The sequence below is a fragment of the Sinocyclocheilus grahami genome, unplaced genomic scaffold (assembly GCF_001515645.1).
Source record: "Sinocyclocheilus grahami isolate Dianchi unplaced genomic scaffold, SAMN03320097.WGS_v1.1 scaffold698.1, whole genome shotgun sequence".
In the NCBI taxonomy this organism is placed as follows: Eukaryota; Metazoa; Chordata; class Actinopteri; order Cypriniformes; family Cyprinidae; genus Sinocyclocheilus; species Sinocyclocheilus grahami.
Window position 1 is genome coordinate 309,793 of NW_015505877.1, and position 16,791 is coordinate 326,583.

The following is a 16,791-nucleotide window of genomic DNA, read 5'->3' on the forward strand; positions in this document are numbered from 1 at the left end:
ATATATATACATACATACATACATACACACACACACACACACACACACACACACACACACACAAATAGATCATTTAAGCTGATTTTATCTATGTATGATGTATCTTATTTATATTATTTCATTAATAATGTGGCTGCATGCATATGAAATATTCCTGACAAATATAAATATTAACAAATATAAATATTCAAAACAAATATATTAGAAAAAAAAGAAGGATGTGTTATATATTTTAGGACTTGACACAACTTACTTTATTTAAAAGTAAGACACTTTCTATAGATATGTTTCTCATGTCTGTGTGTTCAGTATTCGCTGAGTTTGGGTTCATTTTTGAAACGTGTTTCAGAAAGAAGTTCACGGAGACCGAGACTGCAGAAAGCGCACCATGTGTGTTTTCCTTTATTTTACAAAAGCACAGCGTTCTGTTGTTATTATGAGTGTATACAAATAAAAGTAGACCCTTAACAGATTCGAATGATGTATTGCTCTTATCTGTATGATCAAAAATGACAGAATAATATAAGTTAATTTCAGCGCCAGCGCATTCGTCGACCCCAGAGGGTTCAAAATATAATTAACAAAAATAATGCAAAATACAGTTTCATGGCCTGTACAACATATTTATGCCTGATAAATGTTCTTAATTATCAGACCTTATATACTCTCTAATCTTAACAGTCATGCCAATAAAGCACTGTGGACTAAGAAAGAACAACAGTGCAAATCTAAGTGGATGGCCAGTAAACAAAACACCCTACAGACTCTATTATAGGACTGGAGGTGCACCTCAGCTATGACAGCTTTTACAGCCTACATCCAAAGTACAGGGAGAAGGTGTCAAACACATAATGATGCCTTAGCCTACACCCCAGCCAAGACTCCTGAAAGCTGCTAATTACTCCAAAGAAAACCACATCCACAATACTTTCAAGCAACCTGAAGTTGATGAAATGGGGACTGGGGAGGCTGAGGCACGGTTTCCAAACCTGATGCACAGTCAACTACATGTGTGCAAAACACTGAACGACTCTGAGCCCGATGATTAAAAGGCTCTCTGCAGTACAGCATTAGGCTAATTGCTGTACATACTGAGAGCGAGTTAAGTGTTAGTCATGCAGGTGTGTGAATGCGTGATCAGGAGTTACAGGAGCAGTGTGTGTGTGTGTGTGTGTGTGTGTGTGTGTGTGTGTGTGTGTGTGTGTGTGTGTGTGTGTGTGTGTGTGTGTGTGTGTGGAGAGCAGCTGGATCTGTGCCGAGCTGAACGGGCAGCTGCAGTGATGCCGAACACATGTGCTGGGTACCAGCAGTCACACTTTGCCATCTCATCACTATACCCACACAAATGCCATGCTTATGCTTCTCGTTTGGTACGTTTATTTTTATGTATACTGTGTGTAGGGGAGAAACTGTGTCTTTTCCACTGTCGTATATTAATTGTTATATATATATATAAACATAACTGTTAATAAAGGTAGCGAGAAGCCTGATTGATTCAGTTCAGAATTCAGACCAGTGACTCCTATATTCAATTCAGTCTAATTTGCAAACCAATTTTAAGGATTAATTAAAAAGAACTGAGCAAGCGACAGTACTTTGGACAGTACATTGCGCTGCATGTTTGTTTTTGCATGAGCTCAGTGTTTACAATGCAACAAAGCTGTGCTGACTAATTATTATCAAGATATATGCATTATGCAACTGATAATATTTGGCCGAAACAGCAAAAATAATGACTTTTCAGTTTGTAATTATTTTTGGAGGTCCAAAATCATTGATAATGTGTTTTGACTGCATCAGTGTCTATTAAGTGCACACAACATTTACAACAGGTAAACATGTAAGCATTCCCAACTTTATTTTCAGTTTTCAGCTAAATGAAAACTAATTTCTCAGATTCGGGTGTTTATCGGTTGTATCATTATAAGATATAATTCTTTATTGTTATGGCTTTCATTTTCAGCCAAAAGAAAAGAAAGGCATTGATAATGCAAAGAGTGACAGCTGATGAAATGGTTAAATGTTTTTGAAGAGAAAAGAGGAAACGCAACAAGAGGCGGCAAAAAAAGAGGGCCCCTGTTCCAAGTCTCCATCGCTATGTCATCAGACGAGGAGTGATAGCAGACAGACTCCTGGGAATCGAATTCCACACAGCACCTCAAGTGCTATATAACACATGGAGGAAGGATTGTAACATCCAACAGATCACAGAAATCAAATCTTTCATTGACAGGCTGCTGAGATTCCTAAGAATATGCAACAGCTAGTGTTTTTCCAGTTTCTCTCACAGTTCAGAGTGAAGGAAGCACAGAGAGCGGCACTCAAAACACACATCCAGACCAATCCTCATACACCTGCCAACAAGACACAGCTGAAAGCAACAGCAAAGCAGAGAAACAGGAACATCAATGATTCATGCTAGAGACCTAGATGGGGGCAAGGGTTTTAAGTTATAAATACACCAATGTAACTCTTTTCAGTGGCAAATCGCCTGCTCGCATAGTCACATGTTTAGAGCACAAATGGAGCAAAAGAACAAAGCAGATAAATGTAAAAAGCAAAGAGAAAGTGAGCATGTGCCGCACATTCCCCAAAGCACTTCTGAACCAAAAAAAACATGCGAAATCATGCAGCCTACTAAGACTGGCTTAATTTTTTCATTACTCATCGGACATAAAAGATGCTAAATTAAATGTGCATATGCTGCTTTTTCAGGCATGTAGAAAAGCGGCTTTATCTGTTTCAAGGTTCGATTCTCAACCGTGAGGTAAGAAGTTAGAGGGGAAAAAAGCACACAGAAAAACAGATTGTAAAAAGGGAAATTAGTAAGGATATAGTAATCAATATATTGCATAGACCAAGACAGGTCATTTCAAGGCTTATATTTTCAGTATAATGAAAATACAAGCCCTTCATATATTTACGTCAAGGAACGAATAGTACATTACATTACATAACCCAACTGTTCAACATGAATATCGAAATATTTCACTGGAGTAATGGCTGCTGAAATTCCAGCTTTTCCATCACAGTAATGAATTACATTTTAAAATATATTTAAATAGATAACATTTAAAATTGCAGTAATGTTTCTGAGAGAATAAGACTTCTTTCAAAAAACTTTTGAAAAATCTTACTGACCACAAACATGTGAATGGTAGTGAACATTTTCATTTTAAAAATGGATTTTATGGATAGTAGGATAGTCAAATATTCAAAAACAAAAGTCAGTGTTTCGGTCTCGGTCTAGGGTCACATGGCACAGTTGCACTTGTTCTATATGACGACATCTGAAGGAAAACGGCTCCATCCACATAAACTGGGTCTCAGTGAAACTGAATTGAATTACGTAAATATGAAAATAGAGTGAAACTGGAGAATGTTTATATGGAGTGTTCACATACAATCCAATATGCTTGTAAATGGCTCCGAGAATCCTAAAATGAATAGATTTGTCAGCATTGGTTGACAGGGACTATGAGTGAGTGGAACATGGCCAATCAATCACAAATCGGTGCAAAGCATTACTTGTGTGCCGTATGATGATGTTGCAGCTTCAGTAAAGCATTGCAAAGCAGTCACTTTTGAGGGTCGATTAATCTTAAATCCAAAGTATACTTCAGTTTTGATGCAAATAGTAATGTATGCAAACAGCCCTATAGATAGCCTTTCCAAGTAAGGCTAAAATAAATAACATCTTTGCTCTAGAGTTAAACTATAGTTGCAGGTAACTCTTAATGCACTGTTACCGTCTCCAGTACTTTGTTGTTTTGTCTCATCTGTTTCTGCTTCGACTGAAAAAATGGGTCTTGTGGACAATTCATGAGGGCAAAAAAATGAATGCCGCATGTGAAAACTAAACATACAAAGATTGCATGGATATTATAATCTGGCTGCACGCGTATAGTATGCACAAATTATGGTGATGAAGAAATTCATGTCATTCACATGGCACGCACATCTAGTGTACATAAAAAAAACAAAGTATACTTAGGGCTTAAGTGGGCGGTAGACAGTGAGGCAGCTAACTAGGTTTTGAACAGAGTCAATGTGTGATGAGGAGAGATCAGTTGAAGTATAAAGAGCTCTAAAGAGTACATTATATTAGACTCACAATGTTTGTGTGTGTGTGTGTGATTTACACAAAGCTTCAACAATTTATTCGAGATTTCCACCCTGAGGGAGTTGGAAACACATGATGGAGAAACCCATCTTCAGACTACACCCACCGTCCAGCTTTCTCCACCCATCAAAACAGACAACTAGGCCAATCAATACAGCCGTCTGCCCGACCGTGTCCTGCACGCTTCCGCTTGGCGTCACATGAGTGGGATGGTAAAGGGAACACCAAGTCAGACTCAGCTCTGTTAGGCTCCTGTCAATCCTACACATGAGTAATCTGGGATGGATTGCAATGGTTTAATTGACCATTTTTTATTGTGCCTTAACTGTTAAGACAGTTCACTGGGTTGTGTTGAAACCCTGTCTGAAAATGTTTGACTCTAAATCATCCGTTTTAATACACTGTGAGTGTATCACGTAAAAAAATTACTTGCACCATCCGCATTTTGCTTTATTCTATTGAAATCGGTCTAGGTGTTGTCGAATGCATTTAAAAAATCCAATACAGGTCAATTAAACCAGCCAAATTAAACAAGGATTTCTTCCAATTAGTCAAAAATTAATTTAGTTTGGCATCAAAAGCCTTGCAGTTGAAGTTGCAATTGGGGTGACCCAATTGTGTGATACCATTCAGTCCCTTCCCACTGTCTCCTACATATTTTCTACTGTCCCATCCAGCAATGTCAAAAATGGCAACAAAAAAAAAAACTGGTAACCAACTAGTCAATTTTGAAAAAAAAATTAGTTTAGTATTCTCACAAGCTCCACCTTTCTGTTGATGTCGGAGAGTGGCAACTTGAAGAAAAGCTTAAAAAATGAGAATAGCTTTTAAGCTACACCAGATCTAAGGTGCAGACTTTATAGCGTTGGCTCCAGTGGGAGAAAAGCAGCAACAAAGGGAACAAAGAGCAGGAAGAGAATATGAACGCTAATGCAGTGCATGATAAAATGGAGCAGAGGTATTGGCAGGCCTTGTGTTGAAAGCAGAACCTCATCACTAGTTAGGTGCACCTGCTGGTGGGTTTTGGAGCCTAGGAATCCCTATAAGCCTGGAAAGGCGGCGAGATGTCTCTGATCAAAGTCAAAATCGACCTAGCACCTGAGGTGAAGTGGGTAGAAAAGAGGATGTCTGATGTCATTAAAAGGTGGGCACTCTTTCTAATTACAAAACCTCACAGCCAGCTTCTGACTGCTCATAAGTCCGAGACTCACCCTTTCCATCTGGAGTTTCTAGGCTAATCAGCTGGTGATCTCATACAGGCGTACCCTAATTGGCTCTTGGACAACTATGCAATGAATAATCAGCTTTAGGGTCAGATTAGATGGCTAATGCCACCTAACACTTTAACACTTCAGTGCATGTCATAAATAATACAAGGCTTCTAGAACGCATCTGTGTATTGAAACAAAGAAATCATACACTGCCAATCCATGTCAGCAACATTTGTGAAGACAAAAATTTCAAAACATCACAATGATGGGAATAAAATCAACTTACTTGATCCTGTCGGCATCTGATAAGGACTCCTATAAGAAAGAACATTCATTTAAGTATGTGCAAGCTGAATATCGTCTTACACATAAATATTTGAATATTAGAGGAATCAGAGAGTTGTATATTCCAATAATTATTTCACATTTTCTTAATACCCACAGTGCTGTATATTTGTCTTTTATACCAAGAGGGCAATCATAACATTTCCTCAAGTCTTGAATCTGTACTGATCTTAGTATGAGTGGCTGAAAAATAATTTCTAAATGTCAGAACAACTAAAACAATTTTTTTCCACATCTAACTAGTGATAAAGCAGTTTCATATTATTGCACACATAGGAAACAGTTGTTTCGATGAATAGACTTTTGTGACTTCAAAATGTTAAGTAGACATTCAATCAATAACCTCTAAGACCTACATTATGGCATGTATCAATGAAATATTACAGATTTATAAATGACCTGTATATGTTGGTTAATTAATTTTCAACTGTAATAAAAAAGCAAGGGACACAGAAGAAGCATTTGACATAATACTCCACACTGCCAAACAGGTCAATATGCACATGCCTAATCATATGGACTACTTTTACTTCTAACAAGCAGTGTCAACATTCTTCAAAATGCATCATGGAAGTAAGTCCGTGGATCAACTTGAGGATGAGAAACTGATCATTCCTACAATATTCAGTTAATCTCTGAAAGAATATTGCAATAGTATTCAGGCACAATTGTTTTAAAGGCATGAAATATGGTAGATTGTTTCTTCAATGCAAGAGTGGATTGTAAATGAGGAAGGGGTAAAGTCAAAAATGTTGTCAATGACATACCTTGATCTGTGATAATATGGAAAAAGCAGTCACTTGTGATAAAGGTGTTTTCTCACCCTCCACACGAATGGTGGGAATCTCACCCTTTGGCAGACCTGATTTATCTATATTGTCCTTTTGCAGGGCTCTGCTTTCTATATGGGACAACTGGTGGGCTTGAGGCTGGTGTTGCACCCCCCGTGGAGTCCTGTCGCCCCATTCGGAATTATCACTGCCCCCCACCCTACTGTAAATCGGGCCTTCGGCTTTGGGACGGGCCCCTTTGTGATGAGGATCTAGGTGTTGCTTTTCTGACACTCTCTCTTGACTGTCTGCTGAGATGTGCCATGTCTTGGGTCTTGCCTCTCTTATTTTCCTGTTGGCTCTGCTATGCTGAGCAGCCCATTTGTCCCAAGGTCGGCTCCTCTCTTGCTTTTTGTCATGATGGTCCTTCAATTCATGTTGTTGGAGATTGCTGTTCTGCTTGATTTGGCTCCCTTTTGAAGATACAGCTGGATCTGGAAGGTTCCTGCGCAGCATCTTTAGACTAGCGGGGCTCAGGACCCGGTAGGTGATTTCATCCACAAATTGGGAAAATTTAATCTTTTCCTCAAGAAGCTGCATCTTCAAATCCGGTGGCATAGAGCTGGGAGATGTAGATGATGTGGAAGTAGCACATCCCGTGGTAGAGACTCGTACGCCCTTCTCCCTGTCCAAGGACATACTTTTGGGCTTCCTACTGCGTCCACGACTTCGCTTCTGTCCTAGCATCTCTGCCGACTTAGACTTGCGCAGACTGTCGGTAGAGTACACTCCCAGCTGATGAGACTGCTTGAGGATGCCCTTGGGTGGATGGGCATGCATCAGAGGTGCTGCATGGGGTGGACGCTGCTCTTCTTTGTGTGCAAGTATCTCCGCTTTCTCTTTGAACACCAAGGAGCGCTCCGCACTCCTGCTGGAGTGTGACGGGGAGCTGACTCGGATGCACTGCTGTGAGCTTTCCGAGGAGGTGAGATCGTCGTCAGCAGAGAGTGCCAGTAGGTCATCGCTACGACTTATAAAGCGGTTCATTCTTTGTTGCCGGTGATGCTTGGGAGGAAGTCTCACTCCAAAAGAACCGTGGCTGAAGATCCGTGGTGGGGGGAGGACACTGAGTTCCAAGCTAGACAGGCTCGAGACATCCAGCTCGCTGTCGGACGCTTGTGACCACACAGGTCTCTCAGGGCACTGTGGGTAAGGGCCTGTAAACTGGGTACGCTGCAAAATAGGTGCATGATTTCGAGGGGAAATTACCTGGCAGGGGTCAGGCTGGGCTGACGGCGCAGGGTTGGCGGATGGCAAGGCACTCCCGCTAACATCCTCTCGAAATACTGGCACAGTGTGGCGCGTCTCGCGGTGCTGCGGAGGTGCCTTTCGGTACGGTTTCCGGGCAGGAGCAGCACTCGTCATTCTGGGAGATCAGTGTGCTTCCATACACCATCCGTCAGTCCTGCCGAGAGAGAATCATGAGAAACCAAAGTAGCAGTAGCCTTCAGCCCTGTCCTGTGCAAAGAAGTAGTCCCTTTCCTCTGTCTCACTCTCCCCTGAGCCACCCTGCCTCTTCCTCTCTAAGCGGCAATGTCAAAAAAAGCAGTTTGAATCAATAGGCATTGATGAGAGCTTCACCACTGGGCAGTTAAAAACGCAACAACCAATAAAAAACAGCTATGGCTGTAACAGACAGCTGGAGCTGATAGAGGGAAAACGAGGGGCAAAAAAGCCTCCTTAACCACCAAACATTTGCATATACTTCTACGGTGACGTGCTATTAAAATGTGTGGTAAATTGAGGAAAGGTGAGAATGGGTGAGGAAAGACAAAGAGAGATACCGGATACACGGTCTGATAGACACAAATATAGAGGCACAAGGGAAAAAGTGGAAACGCTTTAAAGAGGGTGATTGATTACATATTGGAGTGTGTTTCCAATAGACACATTGTTAATCCACTGCCTGCATGACTCTTATTGATCATAGGAAGCTATGTTTGGAATGGGAAAAGTGGGTGTGCTGTTGGGATCCAATCACTTACAGAGGCATATAGGGCTGACCCATAGTATCTTCATTGTCATTCATCAAAATACACTCAAAAGTTTAATTTAAACAGCAGTTTTCTCTATGGAAGTTAGGCAAATTTGTAAAACACAATTTAAATCCTATTCGAACCAAACAAGTTTGGGATTTTGTTATTGAAAGTTATTGAAATAATTACCTACTGTTTTTCAGCTAACTCGGGGTCCTCTGAGAAATATAATCTCAGGCTGCTAGAAACGTCTATGACTGCAGTATATCATTTTTCACCTCTTATTGTTGACTTTGCCAGAATACCATAAATTAAGCAAAATTTTGAACTGCCTGGTGAATCTTTAGGGATCTAAAACTTATTGGTAACTTTCTATGTAAAACAGCAGTATATATTTAACAGACTTTTTTTAATAAAAGTTCACAATGGCCACTGTCATCCTATGTTAATATTTGTAAATGTTGTTTAGAAATCTAATCCTGTCCAAACAGTGCTAAAGTTATCCAGCAACACCACTGGATTGTAAGATGAACCCACTGCGGGTCTGCTAATGCACAGAGCTGCCAAAAACATCTGCTGCAAAATAACGTCCTGTTTAAGCACTTGCAGTAACTAGGTTAACAAAAAACCTCACCCTGTGGATACAATATTCACATATTTGACCATAATCTTGACATGTGGTTGCTTGAGGCACTATTCACAAAACAACTTTGTGGCCGAGTAAGTGAGTCCGTGAAAGAAAGTAAGTTTTAGATCACTCCTTTTTGCTGTAACACTGCAACCGGTGCATAACACACAATAGCAGGCCATGGTTAGCACTCAGATCCTCTCCACTTCTTCCTGGTTCACACCTTCCCCTGCAGGAGAGCAGCTTTCTTTAATGGTGTGGCTGTTTTTATAGTTCCTGATTGGTAAAATGGGAAAAATGAAGGGAGAATTGGCTGGTGCCTCACAGTGTGGTGCCAATAAGAAATCAATGGTGTTCCCTGTGCATGCTGCTAATGTGCTGCAGGGCACAGGCTGGGACACACATACGCACATGCACACGTGAGGGGGTCACTGCTAAAATGTGCCACTTATTGGCAGGCTGAGTTTCCCTCTTGATGTCATTCTCTACCCAAAATGCACTAACACACCAGGCCTACACAATGATATACAGCAAGTGGATCTAAATGCGTTTGTAAACGCCGACTCAAAAGAATGTTGACTTTAAGCACAAACACCATCTGAACTGATAAAGTTTCACACAAAGTTCAACAAGATATCTTAACCTCTATCTGACTAGGTCTCTTATCATTCACTGTGAAACTTTTGGTCTCAAGTTCAAAATCTTCCTACACCAACAATAATACAACCTTAAAGTTACGTTGTAAATATCTTTCCATCTATTAGATATTAAAATTGATGGTTTGGTACATAACTCGGTTTTGAAGTCACGATACGTTTTCGGTATAGCAAAGGAAGAAAAACTAAACAAAATTGCTTCTTTTTTTTCATGCCTTTACATAAATTTAATAACTGTTATTATTTTTTAATTCCTACATTTTCTAAACATACATTAAATTAAGTAGGGTTGGGTACCAAACCCGGTACCAATATGGCACCTACGTAACCGGTATGTACTAGAACCGAATCCGAACGCAGATTTCGGTGCCTCATTTCGGTGCTATGCCTGAGCTATCAATTGAAATATTTGTCCTCTGGTTCTCCGAAACGGACGTAAGCATCATCATCACTGGCACCGCACCTGAAAAATAATTTCCCAACTGAGAAAATGCACGTGAAAAGTCGAAAAGCTCTAATAATACAAATCCGACACATCTTTGTAGTAACGAGAGTGTCCATGTTGTTTTCACATTCCGACTTAAAAGCACAACTCGGGAAATGAGAGCATCCGAGGAGCGCGTGAATGCAGTAATTACACTTGCTCTGATGGCAGCAGGTAGCCTTACGTTACCTCAGCTAAACATGCTTAAATTAAAATGCCTAAAGCTAAACCTCCCTTGTATTCACATTTCTAAACCGGTTGTCCAACAAAAGAGAACATTATAACCTTTTTACTCCACAACACCAGTCAAATGCTTCCTTTTGTGATCTGATGAGGCTTCTTGTCACAGAATGAGGCAGAAAATATGTTCCATATGCTACTTTAAAAAGAATACATTGATTAGCAATAGATTATAAATTAGGGTGACCCATACGTCCTCTTTTCCCCGGACATGTCCTCTTTTTGGACCTACAAAAATGCGTCCGGCCGGAATTGCTTAATTGCCCAAAATGTCCGGGATTCGGCTGTTTTCTTAATCCCACTCCCGCTGAATCTCTGACCATTGACTGCCGCCTGCTCCCGCAACATGTGTTTCGCTCCCGCGATTTTCGTGTCCACTCCTTTAAACATTCTAATATTGTATATAATTTTGCCGCATCAGGGAGCATCTCAGGATGCGGAGTATGTAAATATTTTTGAATGAGCGTTTGCGCTGTTTACTTTACTTTTACTTTCGCGATCACACACACTCTGTGTAAAGGGAGCATATCTTACAAGATCAGATATTTGTCAATGAGCTCAGGATCTGTTGAGCAGCAAATACTCCAGCATGGTCTTGTCAGTCATCTCTCCTTATTCTCGACCTGTGATCACTCAAAGCTGACTCCGGTAGCTCTTGTTGGATGCAGGGCTGCCAAGTCCGCGTTTTTTCCACAGAACTGGGATACTTTTAAACTATTGCCATGGGTTGATTTTCCCAAATGGGTTAAAGGTTTGAAATATTGCATAAATTACATTTGACTGAAATGCTTGTATTGAAACATTTTGTATTCTACCTATGATAAAACTTTCATGGACTTCTACATTAACTGTTCCCTCCTGGTGGAATGACCTGCCCAGCTCAATCCAAGCAGCTGAGTCCTTAATATTTTCAAGAAACGGCTGAAAACACATCTCTTTCATCTTCATTTGACCCTCTAACTCTAGCTCTCTCTATTCTAATGCTACTTCTAATTTTATCTGCTTGTTTTTTTTATTAAAAAACTTGACCCTGTAACATTTGCACTCTCTAGAATATTTCTATTCTAATGGCCAATCCATCATTTTTGGGGGGAATTTTTTTTTATTTATTTTTTAATAAGTATCGGTTCAGGCACCGGAACCATTTTAAAAGTATCGATTTGGCACCGGTATCGAAAAAAACCAAACGATACCCAACCCTAAAATTAAGACATCACTAGTGCTGTCAAAATTAGCCTTAACGCAGGAGATAATTTTTTTTCAGTTTAACGTGTGACAAGAATTGTGTTTAGACGCAGAACGTCTTTATTACCACATCAAACGGAGACGTTCAGATGCGCACTCCAACTTCACCTCAGCAGAATTGCACGCAAAAATGCACCGGCGCGCGCTGTAGCCTGTGTCATTTCATATCAAAGCGTGAAAGAAACTACGAACATGCAATGTCGTCAGTTAAGTCATCAAGTTAAAGCTGCCTTAAAACTGTGCATGCATGTAAGTATTTGTTGAGTCGCATTTAAGAACATGTCTCTAAAATGGTTTTCAAAACTGTCCTGGAGCAGCCCAGAAGATGAGCCCAGTCTCCCTTTGTCTAACACACCCGATTCAACTCCTCAGCTTATTAGTAGAGACTTTAAGACCTGAAGTGGGTCAGAAAAGTGCGTGTCAGATCCGCGTCATGTTCAGCAGTAGCAGCTCTTAAAGCAGCCAAAATAACCTAATAACCAGCTGATGTGATGTCTGTTAATCAAAGAACACAAGAAAAAAAAGAGGAAAACAACTTTTGTAGCGTTTAAGGATTCATCTATATTTAATTTAGAATTTAGCGTTTGATAACTTTAATCAATTTCTATACATTTCCTACTTTCTGAAGGGCACGGGCAGATAAATATGACATTTATTTTAAATGGGTTTACGTGAAGATTATTTTAAGTTGTTATTTTTTAAAGTCTAATAAATGTTCAAATTGATAGCTCTTAATTATACTGTAATGTTGAATGGCTAGTCAATGGTTAGTCAAGGAAATAAAACAATTCCATAGAGATATCAGTAGTATTGGTATCAGTGATACTTGCCTTCAGTCATAAAAAAAGATGCCATTAAACAAATATTACAAATATTCTGTCTTTATTTTGTTTCTACATTAATTTGAAGATTGAATGTGAAATCATTGCAATATAAAAGTAAAAACTTTAATGCTAGGCAGGATTAATCGCGATTAATATCAGAAAAATGTGCAATTAATTCGTTTTTTTTTTATATTAACACATATTAACACCTAACACATATTAACACCTAATTCTGCACGTCCATATTTTAGATCCCTTAACCCTACCTCATACCTAAACTTAACAACTACCTTACTAACTATTAATAAGCAGCAAATTAGGAGTTTGAGGAAAAGGTCATAGTTAGTAAATAGTGATAATAGGTCCCCAAACTAAAGTGTGACCATTTTTTTGTTTCTAATATTCTAAACATACATTAAATAAGACATCACGAACAAGTTAAGTAAAAATATAACTTGACTTGCCCGAGATAAATGTAATGCTATGTGCATCATTCTTTACAAGCTGTTTTACTTTAATCTTTCTGTGGATGAAACACTGAGTGATTTCGTGAGCCATGAGATGTTCGTTCATGTTTATTTCATGCTATAACTAGTAGTAGAAATTATCATGTTCACTTACACGCCCTTTGAACTGAGGCGCCTATACAGCAAACCGTGTCAAAACGGCATTTATTGTTCAAACTTTCTGATAAAATGGGCAGAACTTAATGAGACTTTGTTTCTTATCAAACGAAACAAAACAAAGCTTACTGCAAGGATTACTGTCTAGTGAAGTTTTATACGCATTAACAGAAATGAAGAAACATAAAACCAGACGTTTTGCATATGGTTAAAACAATGCTGTATTTGTTCTGTACACATGCACATGCAAATACGCATACTGTTACACCCCTATCAATTAATTAACTACCAAACTAACTACCTACAGATATTCTACCAGTGACTTTTTCACAGACTATCAACAATTCAGAGAGAAAAAAGACTTTATTGTAAGACAGAAGACTATAACTGTGTTTTGCGAGATTACAGCATCTTGTCCTTTTTAAAACAGATGAAGGTTTCCTTGTACCTTCTAAATTTTATAAATGCCTTGGGCAAAAGACCTAAAGCTTTCAATGCTAGTCACGCAAGGGCCGAAAAGCAAAGGATCCTGAAAGATCTAGTGTGAAATTTCTGAGGGGCGAATAACTGTGCTTTCAGGACACCACACCTCAGAAGATTCAGCAAGAACTGCTTCCCGATATTTAAAACCAACCTTCATCTTCATCACAAGACAGCTGTTGATGACAGGCCTATGCCTACTTTCAAAGACAGACATAAACTCGACTACAACCACCACCTGTGATGCTTACAAAGTACACAACTGTGGTTCAATGAAAAACACTAACCAACCTACGCCTGATGGTGTGACTCGGTTTAACCAACAGGAGTCTCTGTTCTAACATGCTGTAACTTAAAATGTATGTTGAATCTCTCACACCATTTGATTGTGCTTTAGAAGGTGTGTCTGTTGTTGTCTAAGAGTGATTCCAGCTCTTTCAGGACCTAATTAATTCTGCATTTCTGACACTTTTCAACATTGCATGCCCTAAAAAGCATTTCTGCTAAGCCTTATATTTGTCATGACAGAACTAATGACAGTGGGTGAGGGTTACAGTTCTATGAGAACAGAAGGGATGAAATTACAGTACATACTGACCTTCACACCATCACATGCCCACACAGATGCTGCATAGCTTCATTTCAGAGGAATCTCACCAGATTGTACACTTAATTAAACTGCTTTAATTAAACCTTGCTGTGCTTCACAGATAAATCAGGCCTCTAAATTAGATGTACTCCAATAGCGATCAAAATTGCAAGTATTAAAGGGGTAGTAGCTCACCCAAAAATGTCTTTCTTCTGCTGAACACAAAAGAAGATATTTTGAATAATGTATGTAACCAAACAGTTTCTTGTCCCCATTGACTTCCATAGTATTTTTTTACATACAAGTCAATGGTTACCGTTAACTGTTTGAGTATCCACATTCTTCAAAATATCTTCTTTTGTGCTCAACAGAAGAAGAACAAACTCATACAGGTTTAGAACAACTTGAGAGTGATTAAATGATGGCAATTTCCATTTTTGGGTGAACGATCCCTTTAAAAAGACAGAATACCTAACATCACAAATAGAACTGGGCAGTATAATGAATAACAATAAAATATGTTTGGCGATGAGGTAAAATTAGCCTCCATTCTAAATCACAATCACAACTTTCAATGTTTTTTTTGTAACTTTTTGCTCACTGTGAGTAAAGCATGGAGGTGTAGGGCTGCACGACATATCGAAATTATCGAAATATCGCAAATGTAAATAATCGCAATATGCATATCGCAATGGCGTGCGACATTATTATTTGAATAACAGGCTACTTAAATCAAAACGTTGCAAAAGGTCAAAATTTTAGTTTGACGCATATAGCAGAGAATTGTTTGACGTTAAAAATAGTTAAGTGCAATAAGTTGCAGAAAACAACTCTGTCGTCTCCTCTTGCTATCTGACACACACCTGAAGCATGCGCACAAGCCCTCTTCACTTCTGCTGCACACGTGCAAAGCACGCGCGTGCACACACACAAAGAGACACATTTCAGACAGAGTTGATTCGTCTTTCGCATCTCCTCCTTATGTTTGAACAGACACATACACACAGAATTAATTTAATTCATACAGTGAACACTATGCAGTGTTATTTTACACTTAATTATTACATTTCTTTACCTGAATACTACTGTTTATTTTATCTATGCTTGTAAATTGTGTATTTCTTTTTTTTTTACTGACTGTTCTCAGACTATAGTTTTTGCTGTGGTATATGAAGAAGTAAAAGTGTATGGAAAGCAAAGTTACAATGATATAAAATTAGTGTCATTCATTTTTTGTTTGCATGTTCACATTGATGTTAAATTACATTACTTTTTATGTTTTAGCATTACATTACTTTTTATGTAATGCTAAATCACTGCTGGTCACTTTCAGAAGTTGTAGTGATTCTTTATTTTCCAAGAAAAAAAACGAATTGGTTATATAATTTTCATTTTTTAATTATTTAAAATAAAATTTAAATTGATTTTACACACTTTAAGCAATATCGTATCGCATATCGCATTTTTCTTCAATATCGCACAGCCCTAGTTCACATGAGAGGATTTTATTGGCTCAGAACAGCAGATGGATATTTTGTTCTGTTAATTACGGAGAGCAAAAATGTCAAAATGTAACCAATGGAGTTTTGCCAGTTTTTCTAGCAAAAAAAATTAGACAAAGTCCAAATCAACAAGTCTCCTATTTACACGACTGTTCAAAATTTGGGCTCGTGAGATTTTTTTTTAAATGTTTAATGACTTGAAGACTGCGGTCCACAAACGCTCACCATCAAATTGAACTGAACTTGAGCAGTTCTGCACAGAAGAGTGGGCAAATATTGCAAAGTCTAGATGTACAAAGTTAGTAGAGACGGAGACAAATCCCAACAGACTAAAGGCTGTAATTAAAGCAAAAGGTGGTTCAACAAAATACTGACACAAGGAGGTGATCCTTTCTCCAACTCGGTGATTCTGATTTTTTTTCTCTGACATGTTGGTGTTCTATCTTTCACTTGGATGTTATAAGCTGCACTGAGTAAATACAGCTGGATAAAACAAAAACTGTGTCTGTCTTCATTTCAGGCTGCAAAGCAACAAAATGTGATTATTTTAAAGGGGGGCGATTATTTTCTATACCCACTGTACATGTTGCTAAATTAAAACCAGAATAATCCTTTCTAGCTTAATCCATTCTGGCTTTGTTAGAGATTCAGACTGTAATAACTATGTTCCAGTAAATGTTTTATGATGCATTTCAGACTGTGAGCTGATTTTGTATGTAGTTTTAACCCATATTCAGTGTAAAAAAATAAAATAAAACAAAAAAATTAATTATTTTTTAAATTACTTTAACAGCTGTTTCAGTTTAGGATTTTTAATGGATACCAAAAAGTAAAAAAAAAAAAAGTGGCTTCTGACATATTTGGACATTACCTGTCGTGCTTAAAAACAATGGAGTTCAATATTTCCCACAAAGTGTAAGTGTATTGCATAAGTTTGGATACTCAGTAAGACAGCAGGACATTCAGAATTAGCAATCTGCATTTTTGTTAAGTGGCCACTGAGCCAATGTGCCGCCCATTCCTGGCCCCCCACAC

At 38.6% G+C, this 16,791-nt stretch overlaps 1 protein-coding gene across 2 annotated transcripts in view; it reads right to left on the reverse strand.

The window, feature by feature from the left end:
• Positions 1–16,791, reverse strand: part of LOC107559778 (tight junction-associated protein 1-like) — a 58,150-nt gene that overhangs the window by 24,281 nt on the left and 17,078 nt on the right. For both annotated transcript variants that reach the window (XM_016243729.1, XM_016243730.1), the window contains exons 3-4: positions 7,719–7,914; positions 5,621–5,649 (exon numbers count right to left, since the gene is read on the reverse strand). In XM_016243729.1, the coding sequence (XP_016099215.1) occupies positions 5,621–5,649; positions 7,719–7,874 (185 nt within the window). In that variant the 5' untranslated portion in view covers positions 7,875–7,914. The remainder of the gene's footprint in view (positions 1–5,620; positions 5,650–7,718; positions 7,915–16,791) is intronic.